Below are 20,510 nucleotides of genomic sequence, written 5' to 3'. Positions count from 1 at the left end.
ATAAAGGTGACTTGCCGATTGATGTCGCACCTTTAAAAAATGCATGTGTACATGTTCTTCTTTTGGAGACTTTCCCAACAGATTCCAGTTCATTTCCTGCAAGTTTGAGTTGAAGTCTGGCATGTCCATTGTTCCCTCCCGACTTAATGTTAGTCAAAAAATAAATATATCTTTCCTATTTCAGACAGGCAAAAAAAGAGCAAGTAGGTAATATTTCTTTTTGTTTTTTTAATCTTTTCTTTAAAATACAGTTATTTGCAATAAATGTGTCCAATCGCATTAAAATCAGATCTAAATTCTCGCTGCCACCAAACAAAGATCTGAGGACATCCCATTTTTGATAACGTCAGAATGAACTTTCGCGAACTTTGACCGACCACTGAAACCACTAACAAGAAGTCGACATCAGCCAATTAAAAAGCAGCTTACTCTAGCTTTATGGCACTCGTTTCAACCTTGCGACTTCCATTTCAGACTACGCTTGAAAAATATGTTGCCACAGTTCTTGATTAAAATTTTGAAAACTGAACAAACAAACTTTCCAGAATGTCTAATATATTGTTGCGATTGTATGGCAGTGGTTCCCATGTACTGTGCAACACCTCTTCCGTTCAAATGTTTATCCCACGGAAGCGAGAGATAGACAATAATTTTGACGGAATCAGTCGTACGGGCTGTAACTGTCGTTTGGAATACACCGTGTTAACGTGTTCGAGGTTGCATGATTAGAAAACACATTCTGACTGTCACTTTCATGATAGGGTTAGCGACACTTTGATTGGTTGGATGAAAAGACACACTGACGTGACCCGTAATGGGATGTCCTCAGGTCTTTGTTTAGCGATAGCGAGAACTAACATCTGATTTTAATGAGATTGTAAATGTGTATCAATAAAAGCCTTCTTTTAAATGACATGACTTGTTTATCAATTGTGATGGTCAACACCATTACTTTGATGATGTGTATACAGAACACCAGAATGGTATATCAAAGATTGAGAAAAGGGGTTTAGAGTTCGAGGTTCAGTGTCAATCATAAAACCACACATAGGCTGCCTCACAACCCCCTGTCTAGATGGAGGCAATCTCATTAAAATCAGACCTTAGTTCTCGCTACCGCTAAACAAAGATCTGAAGACATCCCATTAGGGGTCACGTCAGAATGACCTTTCATCCGACCAATCAGAGCGTCACTTACCAGATCATGAAAGTCGGAATGTGATTTCTAATCATACATCCTCAAAAACATTAACACGGGATATTCCGAACGATAGTTACGGGTTTAACGACTGAATCCATACAATCTAGACCATCTATTAGCCATTCCAGAATGTTCTTTTGTTCAGGTTTCAAATTTGTAATCGAGAATTTGTCAAAATATGTTTTGAAGCGTAGTCGCCAATTTGAAATTAGTGCCGTAAAGCACAAGAAAGCTGCCTTCTGATTAGTCATTCCACTGGTCGGTTAAAGTTTGCGCAAGGTCGGTCTGACGTGACCTGTAATGGGATGTCCTCAGATCTTTGTTTAGCGGTAGCGAGAACTAAGATCTGATTTTAATGAGATTGAGATGGAGGCAAAGGAGATGTCTCTTACACGAGCCATAGGATAGACTGGTTACACATCAACCATTGGGACACTACGTTGCCATGGTTACATGGAACCAAACAGTTGAATCCATTGAGTACCTTAGAATGTGACAACTGAGAAGTAGGTTTTAATAACAGCCATATAATAGCTCTGGTGTCTGTTAGAGAGAAGCACTCATGCTACCTGTAACACCAAGCTGTCCCAAGAAAATAAAAACATCATAGAGAATAATGCAACAACAAAGGATTTCAATTAACAACACAACCTGTTTGTAATATGATTGTCAAACATTTAAACATAAATAAACTTTCTAGTGGATTTAAGAGGCCTTGATTTCCTAGACAACAAAACCATAAACTATTGTACAAATAGTTTGAAGGAAAGCGCATCTTAAGCTAGTACATGTAGTACATTATGAATTGCCAATCTATTCTCATCACTGTCATTTCATCTTTGAGAACACACGGAGGAATAAGTTAAATATATTATATTAAGCATGACACTGGCAATATCTACGCCATGTAGCAACACTAGGGAAGTAGACTGGCAATATCTACGCCATGTAGCAACACTAGGGAAGTAGACTGGCAATATCTACGCCATGTAGCAACACTAAGGAAGTAGAATGGGAACATGATTCTTTCTCACATTGACAAGTACACACAGAGATTCACAACTTTCAGTAAAACATAGTAACAAATATTCAAAGATAAATCTAAAAAATAGAAATAATCTTTTTTTTAGAAATATTGCAAAAAGTAGAAGATGAGATTTCAATACTTTGGCCCTTGTGGCAAGAAAAACATGGAGAAGTGAGGGTCTCGGTCAGCGGCGTGAGAAGAAACTGAGTTACTGACTAACGACCCCGTGAGTTTAGTGTCCCCTTCACACACCCTGTGACAGGTCGACACCCGATCATGTAATTCAGAAGCAGCGACTCGCTTGATGCTGCTTATCCATGTGCCATCCCCAGGGGTTTGTGTCTATAATTTTCCGTCTAAACAAACTGATTAACCATGGTTACCCAAGGGTTGGTTTTCTATGAAGTTGGTCATACTACTCAACGTGTGATAGGGCTATGCTTAGTGTGGGACCTGAATGTGTGACTGGCTGCTTGGAGATGGTTTCCTACGAACAGTATCCCATATTGCCATGCATCTTGAGCATGTTCAGCTTCATGTAAAGTTAATAAAAGCAAGTGCACAAGTTTCTGTCCTCTAGCCATGTAACAGTATGTAGTACTCCTCTCAAATGTTGAGTACCAGGGTAGTATATAGTATTGTTAATATTTTCAGATGAGATACAGATATACAAACTAATATCCTTCTGTTGAAATCAATGTAGAAAAACGACAAATGTAGCAATTACATCGTTATTCATTAACAATGACACCTGCTGACCTTGACCTTCCCCCTGGACAATGGGAGATGACCTTGCACATCCGGAGCACGGCAGGAACCAGCACACACACATCAGTACACACCAATACACACATCAATACACATAGTACACCAGTCTACATCTGGCAGCAACCAGCCTCAGGGCTGTCATTGGGAAGCAAGTCTTGTACAACTTTGTTACATTTTGAATGGCTAAACAAGGGAACCATTTCCACACATAGCACTCAACATTTTGTGAATATTTGGTCCACTGATGAACAAGGTCGTACTCTGTAACAAAAGCCATGTACAATGTTTCCAATTGAGGGTAAGAAAAGCATTGACCTTCTGGCAAGGTCAAGATTCACTCAAGCAACTGATACTGTGGCAAATCCTGATAGTCTACAACCCAGATACGTGGAACTTGAGTTGATCACAAAATGTGGGTGAATCTGTTGATGAGATGATGGATGATGCTGAAATCAGGACCAATTCCGCTGTTTGTTTTCAGCCAAGATGCTCCTGCACAATGAGAGTTTGTCAGGGCAGTAGCAGGTTATAGATTCTCAGTGATGTTCAGAGCTTCTGTAAGATCAAGTTCTTACTGCTAATCAGCTGCCAATGTTCACACACAGTCAGAGGAAATCACATTTAAACAATGATGAACACACCAGATGGCTTCAGCATGCAGGCAAGCATTGCCCATACAATTCTACCAGCATCAAGCTCGAAAACATTCCCTGGTCAACAGAGTCTACAGAACTGGGGACATCACTGACAACTCACACATCATCATCACAGATGCAAAGTCAGATTTTCATGGAAGCCACATCACTGATGCTACGTAGTCAGGAGCAACAGGACAAAAGATAGACCAGTTAGCAGTGCTTCAGATTGAAAGAGGGCCTGTTTCATTGACCCTTAAAATATCCCAAACCTCCATTAATGAGCAATACATGTCCCCTGGCAACATATTTAATAAGCCTGCCATTTCCCCAACTAATGAGGGACTTGACCTCAGAGTAATCAAATCAACCTGAAGCGCTGCTGGATGTTTAAATCAATATTAGGTTACAGCAGTATCATACCGACAGTAACCACACATGAAGAGAATTACAAGGAAGCAGTCCAACACAATGGTCATCTGCCAGACACAGACGGTCATCTGCCAGACACAGATGGTCATCTGCCAGACACAGACTGCCAGACACAGACGGTCATCTGCCAGACACAGACGGTCATCTGCCAGACACAGACGGTCATCTGCCTGACACAGACGGTCATCTGCCAGACACAGACTGGCAGACACAGACGGTCATCTGCCAGACACAGACTGGCAGACACAGACAGCCAGACACAGACGGTCATCTGCCTGACACAGACTGCCAGACACAGCCAGCCAGACACAGACGGTCATCTGCCAGACACAGACTGGCAGACACAGACGGTCATCTGCCAGACACAGACTGGCAGACACAGACGGTCATCTGCCAGACACAGACTGGCAGACACAGACAGTCATCTGCCTGACACAGACGGTCATCTGTCAGACACAGACCGTCATCTGCCTGACACAGACGGTCATCTGCCAGACACAGACTGGCAGACACAGACGGTCATCTGCCAGACACAGACTGGCAGACACAGACGGTCATCTGCCTGACACAGACTGACAGACACAGACAGCCAGACACAGACGGTCATCTGCCAGACACAGACGGTCATCTGCCAGACACAGACTGGCAGACACAGACGGTCATCTGCCAGACACAGACTGGCAGACACAGACGGTCATCTGCCTGACACAGACTGCCAGACACAGACAGCCAGACACAGACGGTCATCTGCCAGACACAGACTGCCAGACACAGACAGTCATCTGCCAGACACAGACTGGCAGACACAGACGGTCATCTGCCAGACACAGACTGGCAGACACAGACAGTCATCTGCCTGACACAGACGGTCATCTGTCAGACACAGACGGTCATCTGCCTGACACAGACGGTCATCTGTCAGACACAGACTGGCAGACACAGACGGTCATCTGCCAGACACAGACGGTCATCTGCCAGACACAGACGGTCATCTGCCAGACACAGACTGCCAGACACAGACAGACATAATTCAGCCACTCTTACAAAGTTTGGCTAGAACTCTAAATAACCATCATTATAAAAATCAAAGAAACAGGGTTGAAAGCCACAGAAAATGTCTTGGACTAGCATCCTAGCAGTTGATGTAGTTGATCAGGGCCAATAGTGTAAGTTAAAGCTCCTGCATGTACGACATAAATAAACAAGTTTTCATTCATCGCAGTGCCTATTATTACCCCAGACTGGATCACCAGAAGCTAATGACTTGTCTTCATTACTTTTGACCACCATATACCTGTGTATGTGTTGTATTGCCTCAAAACAGATAAGAAGCAGTGTTTGAAATCAAGGCTGAAATTCAAGGGGGTATAACAACCCTAAAAGTTAAACATTGAGGGGGTCCCTACATTCAAAAACCAAGGGAGAAGATTTCCAGGGCACGGGATCCCCTTTAACTTTGAACACTGGAAAGGAATCGGGGCATGGGCCGATCTAACAGTAAACTGGTAGAATAAGGGCTTGAACGATCTAACAGTAAACTGGCAGAATGAGGGCTTGAACGATCAAACAGTAAACTGGCAGAATAAGGGCATGGGCCGATCTAACAGTAAACTGGTAGAATAAGGGCTTGAACGATCAAACAGTAAACTGGTAGAATAAGGGCTTGAACGATCTAACAGTAAACTGGTAGAATAAGGGCATGGGCCGATCTAACAGTAAACAGGTAGAATAAGGGCTTGAACGATCTAACAGTAAACTGGTAGAATAAGGGCTTGAACGACCAAACAGTAAACTGGCAGAATAAGGGCATGGGCCGATCTAACAGTAAACTGGTAGAATAAGGGCTTGAACGATCAAACAGTAAACTGGTAGAATAAGGGCTTGAACGATCAAACAGTAAACTGGCAGAATAAGGGCATGGGCCGATCTAACAGTAAACTGGTAGAATAAGGGCTTGGACAATCTAACAGTAAAGTGGTAGAATAAGGGCATGGGCTGATCTAACAGTAAACTGGTAGAATAAGGGCTTGGACGATCTAACAGCAAAGTGGTAGAATAAGGGCATGGGCTGATCTAACAGTAAACTGGTAGAATAAGGGCTTGAACGATCTAACAGTAAAGTGGTAGAATAAGGGCTGGGGCCAATGGAAAAGTAAACTGGAAGAAGCCTGTCTTCCTAATGGAGGAAATATGTCTCTTACAGATAATCTGAACATAATAAGTGTGACTCAACACAGAAGTATTTGACTTGTGCTGACAAGAAGATATGAAGAGACTGTTGACATGGGAGCAACTGAACACAACATGCATATAAACTGTCACAGACACTCAAACACTTTTCCATGCCCTCACTTTCCCATACACTAACAAATATCCCAGATCACAAAACAGCATTATATAACCATTTGCTCAAACGATGAAGTTAACTTCCCCTATGACTAAAGGTATCAGTCTGAATTCTACACTACACATGAAGCCCATGTAATATATTGCAAGCATAACCAGTAACCAACAAAATATACAAAACAATCTTGACCATTTCAAATGAGTTTCACATAACATTTCAAAGCCAATAATTCACATAAAATCAATTCCATAAAATGTCTGTGAAAGAGGCATTCTTGTAATCATGTGGTTGAGCATGTTAAATAAATGAAGAAAGAAAAACATCTAAAAATATCCGGCTTGTAATCATGAAAACAGATACAATGGTAATGATGGACATTGATGGATGGTTATGATGTACAGGGGTATGTGTTCTGCCAATATACCAAGGCCAGTACTGCACTAGCACAAAATGTTTAGCTTAGAGAAATGTTTACACTCACAGCCATTATAGCACTTAAGCAAACTTTGCTAACAAACATTATGAAAGAATGATAATGATCTGATGATTATACAAAATAGTTTTCCATTTCTTGACATTTATGTTGGAGTTATGCACTGTGTGACCTTAGAATGTGGCACAGGTGGATTTCCAGGTATGCAACAGCATGTGGCACAGGTAGATCTCCAGGTATGCAACAGCATGTGGCACAGGTGAATATCCAGGTATGCAAAAGCATGTGGCACAGGTGAATATCCAGGTATGCAACAGCATGCAGCACAGGTAGATCTCCAGGTATGCAACAGCATGTGGCACAGGTGGATCTCCAGGTATGCAACAGCATGCCGCACAGGTGAATATCCAGGTATGCAACAGCATGCCGCACAGGTGAATATCCAGGTATGCAACAGCATTTGGCACAGGTGGATCTCCAGGTATACAACAGCATGTGGCACAGGTGAATATCCAGGTATGCAACAGCATTTGGCACAGGTGGATCTCCAGGTATGCAACAGCATGTGGCACACGTGAATATCCAGGTATGCAACAGCATATGGCACAGGTGGATCTCCAGGTATGCAACAGCAAGTAGCACAGGTGGATCTCCAGCTATCAGGGCATCATCTGTTGAGGAGCAGGTAGTGTTTGAGACTTGATGGCAGTGGGAGACTGTCAACACTCTGCAAATAGTTCTTGCCATCAGACTGTTTAATAATGTGAGATCGGAGAACACACTTGCATTGATGACGGAGGGAGTGGGGTGTTTTGGATTCCATGTCCAAGAGTTCAACAATATCTTCATCAATGTCACTGTTTTGGAGCGCCATACGCACTGAACGGATCTGTGGAGGTGATACCCCAGCCATTAACACAAGTTTGATTATTTCCACATTCCCATGCTTGGCAGCCCAGAACAAAGGAGACTGCTCCGCTGGACAGTAGGGTCCCACGCCACCCAGACTGCTGCCATGCACGATCAGGGTCTTGAGTATTATTGAACTCACTCTGTACATAAAAGCGGCAAGAAGGGGTGTACAGTTATACTTATCCATCTTGTTGACACTAGCACCATTCGCAATAAGATACTGTACAAGATCAGGCATCTGCTGTCGTGATGCCACCCACAATGCAGTATGGCCCATGTTGTCTGCAGCATCAATATCTGCACCTTGTGACACCAGGGTGACGACACCCTCGAGGAAGTGCATCCGACAGGACGTCACAACAGGAGGTTCAACACGACCTAAATGGTCTTTGCTGCTCATGTTCAAGTCAATATTTTTTGTCTTCTCATGATGTCTCATAAATAAATGAAATATGTCAAAATGTCTCTTGTAGAGAGTCAAAGATAGTGGAGTAATATCTTTGATATGATAGTTCAGATCCAAATCCGGATAAGACAAAAGCAAGTTGCGAACAGATGTTAAACATCCTTCTTCAATTGCAGAAAACAAATCATATGACAAGTAAGACTGGACATAACGGTTGGAAGTCTCAAATGTTGTTTGTGTGCTGTTTGGTGATTTGCACTGTACCTCTTTGTGCACTGCAGCTTTTGCTACAATGGTTGCCTTTGCAACTATGGCTGCGATTTGTGACATTGTGGTAGAATACATGTATAGAAGGGTCACAATAGGGCCTAACAGATTCTTGTTGGACAGACTTTGATTTACCTTTTGCCAACTCCTCTCTACAGTTTCAATGGTGTCATTTTCATTGTCCCACATTCATTATTTGTGGAAAAGCATCATGTAAACACAGTTTGAAACGTTTGCTTGCTGCTGTTATTGTTCTTCTGTCGACAGATAACCCCGGACAACTAACAGCTTGCCGATGTCATGTGTATCCCAGCCGACAGTCACAGCACAGGGTCATCCTTCCATCCTTCACGTCCAGTCTTCACTTTCTTGACTTCTGTCTATCCATTCAAACGTGAATAATACCCTCTGTTGCCAGTTTTTCTGACAGATGCAGACAAATTCGTTACAATAACATTCAATCTGGTGCAGCCACGAACAATTTTCCATCTACGATATCTCAGCTACATTCGAGCTGTCAAATGTTGATATTAGCCCCGGAAGTATAAAGAACGTCACCGTGCCTACTATTTTCCACAAAACTTTTACAACAACCTACTGGTAATTGTTGTCGAATGATCACTGAATCAAAACATATAAAAAACACACTATAAATTAACAAAATGCCATTCGACGACTTAGAGAGCGTAATGCGCTTGGGCCTGTAGTATAAGGTTAACGCTATTTTTCAGGCATTATCATTTGCAGAAGCCTGAGGTCTGCCATATACTGCCAGGCGTCTATATACCTGCATATCGGCACAATATGCACGTGCCTTCACTTATATTTTCTAAACAAAATAAAAACTATCTATATGTATTTTTAAGAAGTTTTTTTGGGCTGCGCACCTTTGTACTAGTCTCCCACTTTGATCTCCCCTATATGTGCACAGAGAAATTCCTTTGTGCATTTATAGTCATGGAAGGGATTATTGGTTTAAAAGAAGTGCCTTGACTTCAATTGAGATGACGATAGACAATTAATGGAGTATTTTCATATCATGATATGATCTTAAGACTAGAGGTGACTTTCCTAAGCAGGAATCTCTTCAATGACTCTTTCCCATCATATCTTCCATCAAGCCAAATGAAGGGGCACCAAACTTACCAAGGGTATGATAATGAATGAAAGTTATTCCTAATTTTAAAACATCTGAATTATCACGAATGATCAAGGGTATGATAATGAATGAAAGTTATTCCTAATTTTAAAACATCTGAATTATCACGAATGAAACAGATACAGAAACAGCTTTTATGGCGATGCAGTGATTGGGTTGGGACGTACCCTAAACCCCCTTGTTAACTCGAGCAGTTTGGCAGCCTCAAATTTATGGTACTCACTTTGGTGCCTTCGTATTTAGAGTTTGCTACGCCCCTGAGATATACATTTCATCTCGTTACTTCATGCCAGGTCAGAGGGGGTCAGGCACTTACTGCGCTTATCTACATGAGACGTGCATGCATATCCCAGTCAGACACATTATACTGACTCTGAGCCGACCAATCATATGGTTTTATCCCAAGAATGCCGAACTACAAGAACCATCTTTCGGGACGACGCGGTCAGAGGATCGAACCACGGGCCTTCCGCTCCACGGGCAGACGCGTTATCCACTCGACCACAGTCAGTCCCCAAAATAGAACTAATGGTTTACATTCATTGTGGGAGGACCGCCAAATTAAACTCTAGGACATACTAACTTACTAACTAACTAACTACAACAATAGTGATGACACTTATGATGATATGTAACATATGTTCTGGGCTACAACTTGTTCAGTGTAATATACTTCAAGACTATTTTTCCTTTCCCTTTCAGATTCAACAATATTATATATTTACGTATGACATTAAATGCCATTTGAAGGGTCTTGAAAGTGCTCTCGCTCATTATGAAAGCAATTTAGAAAATAAATTTGAGCGAATGAAGTCCCATGGTGTTTCAAATTTTATTTACTAATCTGATGTGTCAAGTATCATTGTCAATGTTAGCTAGGTTTCTTTCTCATTCGGTCGTCTGCTGATTTAATACAGAGTTGTTGGGAAAATATTATTGATAAATTTCAACCAATCAGGAGCATGTATTTTCTTCTTGCGAGACTTGCATAGTTTGACAAGTGCGGCAAGGTAAAAGTTTACGTTGGTTACAGGCGAAGGGTTTCTAAAAGCAGATCGTTATGCCGACTATTTTGCGAGCCAAGTGTATTGTTGTCGGTAAGATTTGGAATTCGAACTTTTGACATCTTACTCAGGATTGAATATATGTATACATAACATTGACCGTGAAGTCCAAGGCTCTAGCCTAGCTGTTTACAAAGCTGTCGAAGTTGAAGTTTAAGCTAGTACCAGTAATAGATCTTGAGACTGAGTATAGTTGGCAAAGGCGACGCATCTTGCTGTCACACATCCACCAGGAATAGCAGTTTGTACTGATCATGGTTTTTGTCAACAAGTCTGCACCTAGAGACATTTTAGGTGCCGTTTTACCATTTATTCCTATGTTATGATATCAATAAAACGAATGTGTTTTTTTGTATCAATTAATAGAACTAGCGAAAAATGAAATGTTGATTTCACAAACTAACTGAAAACCAACTATGGGATGAGTGATTCTCCATATGGGTGCAAGCGAAAACGTCACCTCAGCAAAGCGTCACCGATTTCAAGGGCGAAATTCACGGTGCATGTCAGAGTGCAGTATTTTAAGTGAGCACATGAAGGATGAGTGCACTGCGCACAAAGTGAAAACAACAGACTGCAACCAACAAGCTCATCTGTATTGAATTTCCCACAAACACAACAAACTTCCCCATCAACATCATATTCTGATCCAAAATTGGAAATGTTTGTTTGGTTGGAAGCAGCAGGCTGTCGTGTCATTAAGTGCCCGATGTGCATAGCTCATGCATCCAGTCACTGGTTTGCTTGGACTCAATTACTTGAAGGCCACTTGATGTAGCTGCAGGCTGTCCTACTGCATCATATAACAACAGTCACTCATTCTTGTCACTTCAGGGGAGTCTGGGGTTGGCAAGAGCAGCATTTGCCAAGTGTTTCACAGTGATGGATCCAGCTTTCCAAAAAATTATTCCATGGTATGTTGTAATCATTTTCGTTTGTAATGATAACGTATTACTTCTTAATTCATCTGTTAGCTCAATAAATGAAATACAAACTTGGTTTTCCTTTATTTGGACTTTGTATTGTACGACCTAATAATGATATCATCTAGGCAAAATACAAATGTAAGGAATCTTTAACATGGGTCGAGAGGTTGAGTGCATTATGTCAGCATCATAGTGTGATTCTGGTTGGCTAGTAAGTAGGCTAGGACACAGTGTTCTGAGTGATCCCAGCCACACTGTTCTTATATGTATTTTCTGTAATTGTTAAGCCGATAAACAAAGAGTTACCGTCCCTGACGTAATAAGCGCCCCGCTCTAATAAGCACCCACGGCGATATTTGCTATTATATTATATATATATGATTATATTGGCTAGTGAACAATCCCAATTAGCACCCCTTCCGATTGATCAATGTACACTTATTTATTCGTGTATAATACCCTCTCGTGTGTTATATGCACCCTTGATTATGGGCAATTAAATTCTGGAAAAATATATCTGTCATATATGAACATTTTAGGCAGTCAGCATAAACCACAAAATTTACAATCTTTTAACTCTGTTTTTTTTCATCAAAATAATATTCTAATAAGAGCCCCCTATTTCTATTTTTGAGAGCACCCTGTGTGCTTATTACGTCAAATGCACTAATGTATTTTCAGAGATTGAGCAGTAGTGAACAGACATAGTTCAAATGTTGATAAAACAAACTTTTTTGATAATAGGAAATATGTAATTATATAGTTATTATCATATGGATTACAAACTGTCTTAAACAACCCACGCTTGTCGTAAGACGCGACTAATGGGATTGGGTAGTCAGACTCACTGATTTGGTTGATGCATGTCATCATATCCTAACTGCGTGGATCGATGCTCGTGGTGTCAATCACTTGATTGTCTGGTCCTCCCCTAGATTATTTTCAGATCACCGTCATTTAGCTGGAATATTGCTGTGTGTGGCGTTAAACAACAAACAAACAAACAAACAAAAGAAACTTACAAACTGGTCTGGAATTTGGAGTGGGGGATAAATACAGTGAATATGGCCTGGAAATGTTTTCGGCCTGCCCAACCACACAGTTCTAGATGATTTGCCTATGTGTAACTTGACTACATTGTATATGATTCCCAGAATGCAGGGGTGGAGCTGCTCGTGAAGTCCGTCAATATCCCCGACTCTCATGACAGTGTGGTGAGTACACAGCCAGGTGGGCTTGGGGTGGAAGTGTTAGAAGATAAGGTGGGTGTGTTTGGGATGAAGTATCACTACTGTCATCTTAGGACCTTTAGTTCTATAGGGATAAGTACACAAGGACCACTTAACTCATCTGTAAATTCTGAACATAAGAGTTCCAATCACTGAGAGATTTCGTGCTTAAACCTGTCATTATTAGTTACTGATTATTCTGTAGATGTTTGACGTCCATTGAACAGATGTGTGCTTGTGTATCATATGCCTTGCAATATAGAAGTATTAATTGTTACTCTTGTACGAGTGTTAAACGTGAAGCATATATGTGTATTTGTAATTGATCAATGACTTTGTGATTGCAGGAAATATTCATGTTTGATTCAGCTGGTAAAGAAATATTCTCAGAAGCAGTCAAGAAATTTGTAAGTTAACCCTTTCAAACATAGTTCTGTTCTACTTTTCCCTCTAATGAGTACTTCTTGATCATGTTGATGTACTTGTGGAATGTTCAGTTGTATCAGTGTCCCCGTTTACCGGCATTTACCGTTTTTTTACCGGTAAAATTAGGCTTGGACTGGTAATGCATGAGACTGCCAGTCCCTGTGGACCGGCAAATAAAGTACCTTATAAATCTTTGTTGTTGAACAAAACATTGGTGATATTCAGATAAGTATAATTTTCGAACAAAGTCAGCTTGTCTTTTACTATCAGGGATTTCCTGTTGTCTATTTTTTTTGCAAGGAAAGAACATTTCTCTTTGCTTTGAGGTTAAATATATATTTGTAGCGACTTAGTCTCAATATACTAAAAAAAACAGAAAATTGTGACTAAACTTGGTGTGAATGACATGTAGATCTAACTAAGTTGCTTCAGAGATGACGTCATTGCATTTATTTGTTGAAAGTTGGGACTTACAAAAATTAAAGGGACTGGTAATTTTTAGAGTTGCCAGTCTACCAGGACCGTCAGTTTCAAAACCCAATGGGAACACTGTGTATTTAATTCTACCATCAGAACTTGTATCCTGGGAAGGTGACAAACATTAGTCTGCTTTACACAAAGTTGATAGGTGCTAGTTACAATTTCTGTGATTGATCTTTGGGTTCTTTAATGAAGTTGTCATGTTACACTAAACGAAACACTCTAAATTGTCTTACTTAATCTTAATTCTGGGCATCAGCAACATGTCGGATAACAATGAGTTTAATCCTTGTACTCCTCATCTCCTGTGTCCCTGCAGTGGCAGAACCCGTCCATGGTGATGGTTGTGTATGACGTGACCAGCGAGACCTCCTTCTCCAGCTGTGAAAAGTGGTTACAGAGGGTTCGCTCCCAGTTTCCAGATGTGGAACTACCAGGTACACTTGCACCAGCAACTCTTCTTTTACACTCATGGACCTCAAGTTTTGAAAGATGTTTGGCCTCATTCTGCACAAAAAAGTTTTGATGTTAATCTCATAATATTCTGATATTTTAATCAGTTGATAGTCTGGTGTGAAAGATAATGTGAAAGAAATGTGTGGCTTGAAATTATGCTTTGAATAACCAGTAAAGAGTTACTTCCCTTTTCATGTAAGTCTACTTTGGTGTTTCGAATTACTGTCATTAACACGCTTGATAAAAAGAAAAAAGTCTCTCGTTGAGTAATTTTTTTTATTCCTCATTGGTGAAAGTTGGATTATAATGTTGGTGATGGCAAACCCTGTCTTAGACCTGTTTATCAGAGTTATGTATTATAATATTGTATACATCTGTTTCCTGATGACAGGTAATAATGATCATATGACAACCCCTTTAATCACTATGTATAATAAGGGGGGCACGGCAGGCCCAGTCGTCTAAGGCGCCATGATTCGCTGTACAGAGTTGCGTCTCTTGGACACGCCAGAAACCTATGATTCTGGGTTTGAATCCCGGTTCGCCCCGATTATGTTTCTAGTTTTGTCAGCACCGTACTCATGCTCGTTGGTTTCACCGAAGTGGTAAACGTCTGAGACCTGCATCACCTGGGCTTTCCTCCCACACTAAGCTGACGCGCCGTGATATAACTGGAACACTGTTAAAAGCGCCTTTAGCCCATCTCACTCACTCACTGTGTATAATAATAATTTTTGACTTATCCTACATTACTCCTTAATGCATTCACTGCTTACCTTGCTACAAAGAAAACAGGGCACGTACCGGTGATGGTCCTGGGTGAAGAAATAAACTGTTCATGAGTCCCATTTTTCATACCCAGCCGTCGCTGTCCTGTGACCTCTCGTGACCTTTCGTGACCTTATGTCACCTCTTCACATCACTGCCTGTCGCGCAGCACGGACGTGTACCAGCGGAAGTCTCGTTTTGGATTTATTTAGACCTTCAGTTTTCGTCCACAATTCTAAAATTCATCTGCAACTGGTGATGTATTCTTTTTATATTACTCTCAACATGTTGTGAACTTGTATATGATTTATTGAAAAAGACTTTTTTCCCACCGTGTGCTATCTGTTCACCGCCGTTTAGAATTGTGTTACAATTGTTTGCCTGCCAGGGTAGTCAATTTGTTTACAATTCTCAGCTATGTATGTATAACATATTTATGTGTTTTCAAATACTACTAGCTTTGGCGTTTCATTGAGTTGCGAATATACAAATCATTGAATACACTTTCAACTCGTTACAAAATTTGCCGATAGATTAACTAGATTTTTCAGCAGATTTCCAGTCCCGCTTCATCAAAAGTCTCTAATTTGCGTAACTTATGCTTGCGCGTTGTACTAATTGTTGTGGAAATAAATGTGCTAAAGACCCTCATCCATGTTGTTTGGCATGCACGTAAATATGTGCACCAAATTCTGAATGTCTTTTTTGCGTAAATCTCTCTCCAACGAGTTTTACGAGGTATAGGCAGGTCACTCACAAACATATTTTGCAGCAATCCTGTCGTGAGACTAGGAAGATGTCACAATCGCTGATTAGCGAGGGATATGGTTCGGTCATTATGACGCAACCATTATCTTCGACGGGTAATACTGTCACTGCTGAAGTGCACGTCTGGCCGAAAACCGGAGGATCTTGTGAATATTATAATTGATCCTAATTTTCAGTCGCCTGAGAAATCTACATCTCCTAGTTCTGTAAACAGTGCGCTAGCGTCTCAGTATGCCTTGACAGGGGTAGTGCAAACCCAAGCCAAGTACAAGCCTACACCATTTTGCATTGTGTCTCATATGCCTGTGCCGAGTGCAGCCACTGCCTACTACCCAAGCGGATCTACAATGACGCCAGCCCCAGGGCGATCAGCGTACAATATTACGCAGGCAGTGCATGATCAGCTTAGTGCTGTACCAACTTATCCAGTGCAGCAGATGCAAGCTCAGGCGTCAATGCCATTACAGAACACTAATTGGATGCAATTTTTTTTGCCTTGAAGGGCCTTGACTCATGACTCCTATTCACCAGGCAGTTCATCTAAGTCCTTGGTCAAAGGTAGTACTACACATTGGAGTAGAAGTCGTTCACCATCTAGACGCACACGTCCGATTCGTCAGAATATTCTAAAGGTGAAGAGGGAGATTCCTCGACAGAATGGAATACTCACCTTGGCCTGGCACAAGTACCTGATTAGGGAGCTGACTGACTCATTTCAGTACCTTACCCGGGTAACAGGGTGGATAAAAAAAAGATACTATATGGGCACATCCTACGTTGATTCCGGTCGACCCTATGATGTCAGATGTGATTAGATCTTTGGATGAGGACTTTTCCAGGCTGACGCTTACGCTGTCATTCAAGTCTCCCAGGTTTAGGAAGGATGAATTTCCTATTCATGGCTTTGAGGCAGCAGACCAGGCACATAGTTTGGATGAGGATATACAGAGGATGGCAGGCTCGTCAAGGCCTACTACTCTTAAGGTTCAGGATACCAGAGTTGCGTTTATTGAAACGGAAATTCGAAGGGTATTAAAACCTTTATCAGCACTAGCATCATCAACACGTGCGGTAGAGCAGAATCTGTCAGAGGATAACACTAACTGACTAGATCGACCCCAAACTATAGTTGATTTTCAACAGCATCAGATTGACCATATGAAAAATCACCTCAAAGCCGCGTTGGCAGAAATAACTGTCACACGGAGGCTCTATCTACTTGGGACTTGAAGTTAAAGTGCAGGTTGTTGCGTCTACCTTGGTTTTCCACGTCTCTGTTCAATGAACAGATTACGGACACGCATGCCAAAGTTTCCAGTTACACTAGGGATGAGACGGCACTCAAGGTTACGCACAGTCAACCTTCAGGCTTATTCGATCACCAATTTACACAGCAATTGTACTATTAAAACAATCATGGAAGGATGTTTTTGGTGTCCAACACAGTTTTCGCCAGTCATTTTGGGCTGTTGGTTGTAGCTCAGTTGGTTACCAACCCTCAACGCAAATAATGAACTCGCCCTAGCCATTCCATTTCCAGTGCAGTCGATCAGATTTCGCCAGTTGAAGAATATTAGACAATCAATTGTCCACAAGGCTCTATATTGTAGTAAGTAAAGATTTGATGAACTACTCTTTAATTCCTATGTTCAATTGTTTTTCACATTGAAATAACCTGACCGTTATGGCGTTTTTCTGAACTTTTCCGCTTCAAGGTTTATCGACCAATTGGTGTCGTACCTTCAGGGTGTGAATTATTGAGGTTTTTGTATTCTGAGGGTTTCCCACCTCCAAACCGTCCGATACAGATGCATGAAGGAGTAACGCAGGATAAATAAAAAAATTTAGTTAAATCTAAAAATTATTAACATTTGTATACTTATCCTGCATTACTACGCTAAAGGCCCACCCATCACAGACTTGCCTCCCCACTTTGGCTTCAGAAACCACAAAAGTATGTTTTTCTTAAGCTCGGGTGACAGGCAGTGTCCCTTTTTCTTTGTCGCAAGGTAAGCAGTGAATGCATTAAGGAGTAATGCAGGATAAGTATACAAATGTAAAAAATATTTAGATTTTACTAATAACTTATGACAACCACTGTGTAATAATGTATTGTACAAAAATGTATGGCATTGTTCCACCACTAACAAGCTTCCTGTGGCAGGTGTGCTGATTGCCAACAAAGTGGACCTTGACCAGAGGCGAGTGGTCAGCCCCAAGGCAGGGAAAGACCTGGCCACATCCCATCAGCTGGAGTACTTCGAATGTTCATCTGTGAGTAGCTCACCCTACATTGCAACACTGCTACATGTAAGGGCTGACAATAACCTCACTCCGTGCACTGACACAGTGGAAACTGGTCTCCTTCATGGTTCTCACTGACCTTGATCAGACTAACATGGTTGTGTTGTCTTGCCCTTCTATAATTATGTCTCCACCATATTCCAAAAACATTCAACATAACGTATTCGACGTAATAAGCGCCCCGCTCTGATAAGCGCCCAAGGCGATCACCTGCTAATATATTGGCAAGTGAACAATCCCAATTATCACCCTTGCCGATTGATCAGTGTACACAAGACTTATTTATTCGAGTATGATACGCACTATGCACCCTTAATTATGGGCAATTATATTCTGAAAAATATATGTCGTGTATAATATGCACCAACTTTTCTTTTGTATCATCTAAGGCTGTCAACATAAACCACGAAATTTACAATCGTTCAACTCTGGGTTTTTTTCTCACCAAAAGTGAGAGCCCTCTATTTCTAATTTTAAGAGCACCCTGGACGCTTATTACATCGAATACGGTATTTCAAAGAAACTTGGTATATGCATTGCTCATCAGCTTTACTGGTGCCTTTTGCTAATTTAAAATTTTTCAAAATGTTATTTTGCTATGTTTCCATGAAAACTAATAGGGCTTAGTCTCTAACAACTCTAAGCTTTGTTTCCGGGCCAAACATCCAAAACTAATAAATATCTTTGCATGAAACTATTCATGTGCAATGACCATATGCTCAACTATTGCCTTTTCATATTTTCATATTTTTTTTATTTGTTGTGTTTCCGTGGAAACAATATGGACTAAGTCTCAAACAAGTAGCTTTTTTTTTACGCCAAAACTCTGCAGTTAACGAATATTCCTGCATTAAACCATTATCTATCAGTATTGTTTTTTTTACTTGCAAACACATTTACAGTAACAACTTGAACTGATGTATCCAAAAAAGGGAGGGGGAGACATATTTATTTCAGTAAAAACACATTCTAGTCTGTGTTGGTTTAAATATTCCGATATGGTAAAGCCATGAGTCGTGTTTGTGTTGCTGTTTACAGAAGGAGATTCAGAATGTGGACACGCCCTTCTTCTACCTGGCTGCGGAGTACCACAAACTGTACGAGGAGAGAGTACAGCTGTTCCAGTCCATAGCATAAGCACGAAGAGGGGTGGGTGGTTGGATGGGATTGGTGGTGTAAAGGGGTGGGCGGTTTGATGGGGTGGGTGGTTTAATGGGATTGGTGGTTTGGTGGGGTGGGCTGTTTGGTGGGGTGGGCTGTTTTATGAGGTGAGCTGTTTGATGAGGTGAGCTGTTTGATGGGGTGTGTGGATGGTTACATATTTCAAAATGCAAGAACAGAAAACAAGGATCTTTTGTTGTACCTTGTTCTAAAATTGATCATCCAAAGCGTTCACCAGTGCAGCGTTAGACAAGGCCACCAGTACAGATCCGGAAGGATAAGTTGTCTACTCCATCAAGTTTTGTCACCAAAACCACCAGTTAGAAGTGAGCTCATCATGTCTGTCACTGCAGTGTCGAAAGGCTGGGCTTTGCTGTCCTATCTAGCCTTGTGTCCTCACTAAAGAACCATATGACTGGTCACAAGACATCCTCATCATTACATATTGAACTATTGATGAACATTCCCCTGTAGCAGATCAGGACTGGAGGATCACAGTTTAACCTCCGTGTGAGAAGACTCAATGTTGCATGTTTCTCTACCCTACCAGTGGTCATAGACAGAGTTGCCTCCCTTAGGCATGCCAGAAACCTAAGATCGTGGATTTGAATCCCTGGCTATGTTTCTTGGTTTATCAGCACGATACCCATGCTCGTGCATATCACCAAAGAAGTAAATGTCTTAGACCCGCATTCTTTGTTGTTTCCCCCTACATCAACCTGACAGGTATCTGAAATACTGTTGGAAGCAGGGTATAGCACACCTCACAAACTCTTCTGTTAGTGTCACTGATTATAGCCAATCAGTATATACTGGTTTCTGGGTGCCACATGTACTTGGATGTGAATGTCCTGATTTTACCTTTAGCAGGTATTTTCCATGGTTATCTTCTAATCCAAACTTATCTTGAAGTCCAGCAACACTTGTGTTTTGGCCTAATGTGATGTTAACTTGAATCTTGTACTGCTCGTACACATCCGTCCATTGTTTGTGTCTCAAGCAAAATGTTATTAAACTCTATTTATTACTTTTCAAGAGTTTTATTTCTAACAAAACCAAGAAGTGCTTATAGAAGAACGCCCAGAAGATCCAGAAGATAACAAGAAATATTGTGAACACTCTACTTTGAACATTACTGTTTGTTGTTTAACTCCGCACGGCTGCGAATTGAGACCGGTCGATATATTAAGGAAATTAGAGAACAGAGACTGTTTGATTTGTAACCAGAATTTTATTGAGGACGAATATCATTTTGTGCTTATATGCAATGCTTACAGTGATTTAAGAGCTGAATATACTCCTCCTAAATATTTTACAACCCCTTCTAAAAATAAATTTAAT

General features: G+C 41.1%; 2 protein-coding genes across 2 annotated transcripts; one reads left to right on the top strand and one right to left on the bottom strand.

Moving 5' to 3' along the window:
- Window positions 1-1,322: 1,322 nt before the first annotated feature.
- Window positions 1,323-8,982, bottom strand: LOC124118945 (homeobox protein Wariai-like). The gene has a single exon (XM_046481273.2). The coding sequence runs from the start codon at window positions 8,615-8,617 to the stop codon at window positions 7,511-7,513; it is 1,107 nt and encodes a 368-aa protein (XP_046337229.1). The 5' UTR covers window positions 8,618-8,982; the 3' UTR covers window positions 1,323-7,510.
- Window positions 8,983-10,557: 1,575 nt separating this feature from the next.
- On the top strand, window positions 10,558-19,200 carry LOC124118939 (intraflagellar transport protein 27 homolog). Its single transcript, XM_046481265.2, has 7 exons — window positions 10,558-10,684; window positions 11,486-11,565; window positions 12,732-12,791; window positions 13,154-13,213; window positions 14,032-14,149; window positions 17,869-17,978; window positions 19,047-19,200. Exons 1-7 carry the CDS (start codon window positions 10,648-10,650, stop codon window positions 19,143-19,145), a joined length of 564 nt encoding a protein of 187 aa, XP_046337221.1. The 5' UTR covers window positions 10,558-10,647; the 3' UTR covers window positions 19,146-19,200.
- The last annotated feature ends 1,310 nt before the right edge of the window (window positions 19,201-20,510 follow it).

This window comes from Haliotis rufescens, unplaced genomic scaffold (genome assembly GCF_023055435.1).
Source record: "Haliotis rufescens isolate VD_foot unplaced genomic scaffold, xgHalRufe1.0.p SCAF_20, whole genome shotgun sequence".
NCBI lineage: Eukaryota > Metazoa > Mollusca > Gastropoda > Lepetellida > Haliotidae > Haliotis > Haliotis rufescens.
Note: the sequence above shows the minus strand (reverse complement) of the source record. Positions and strands in the feature narration are given on the sequence as shown.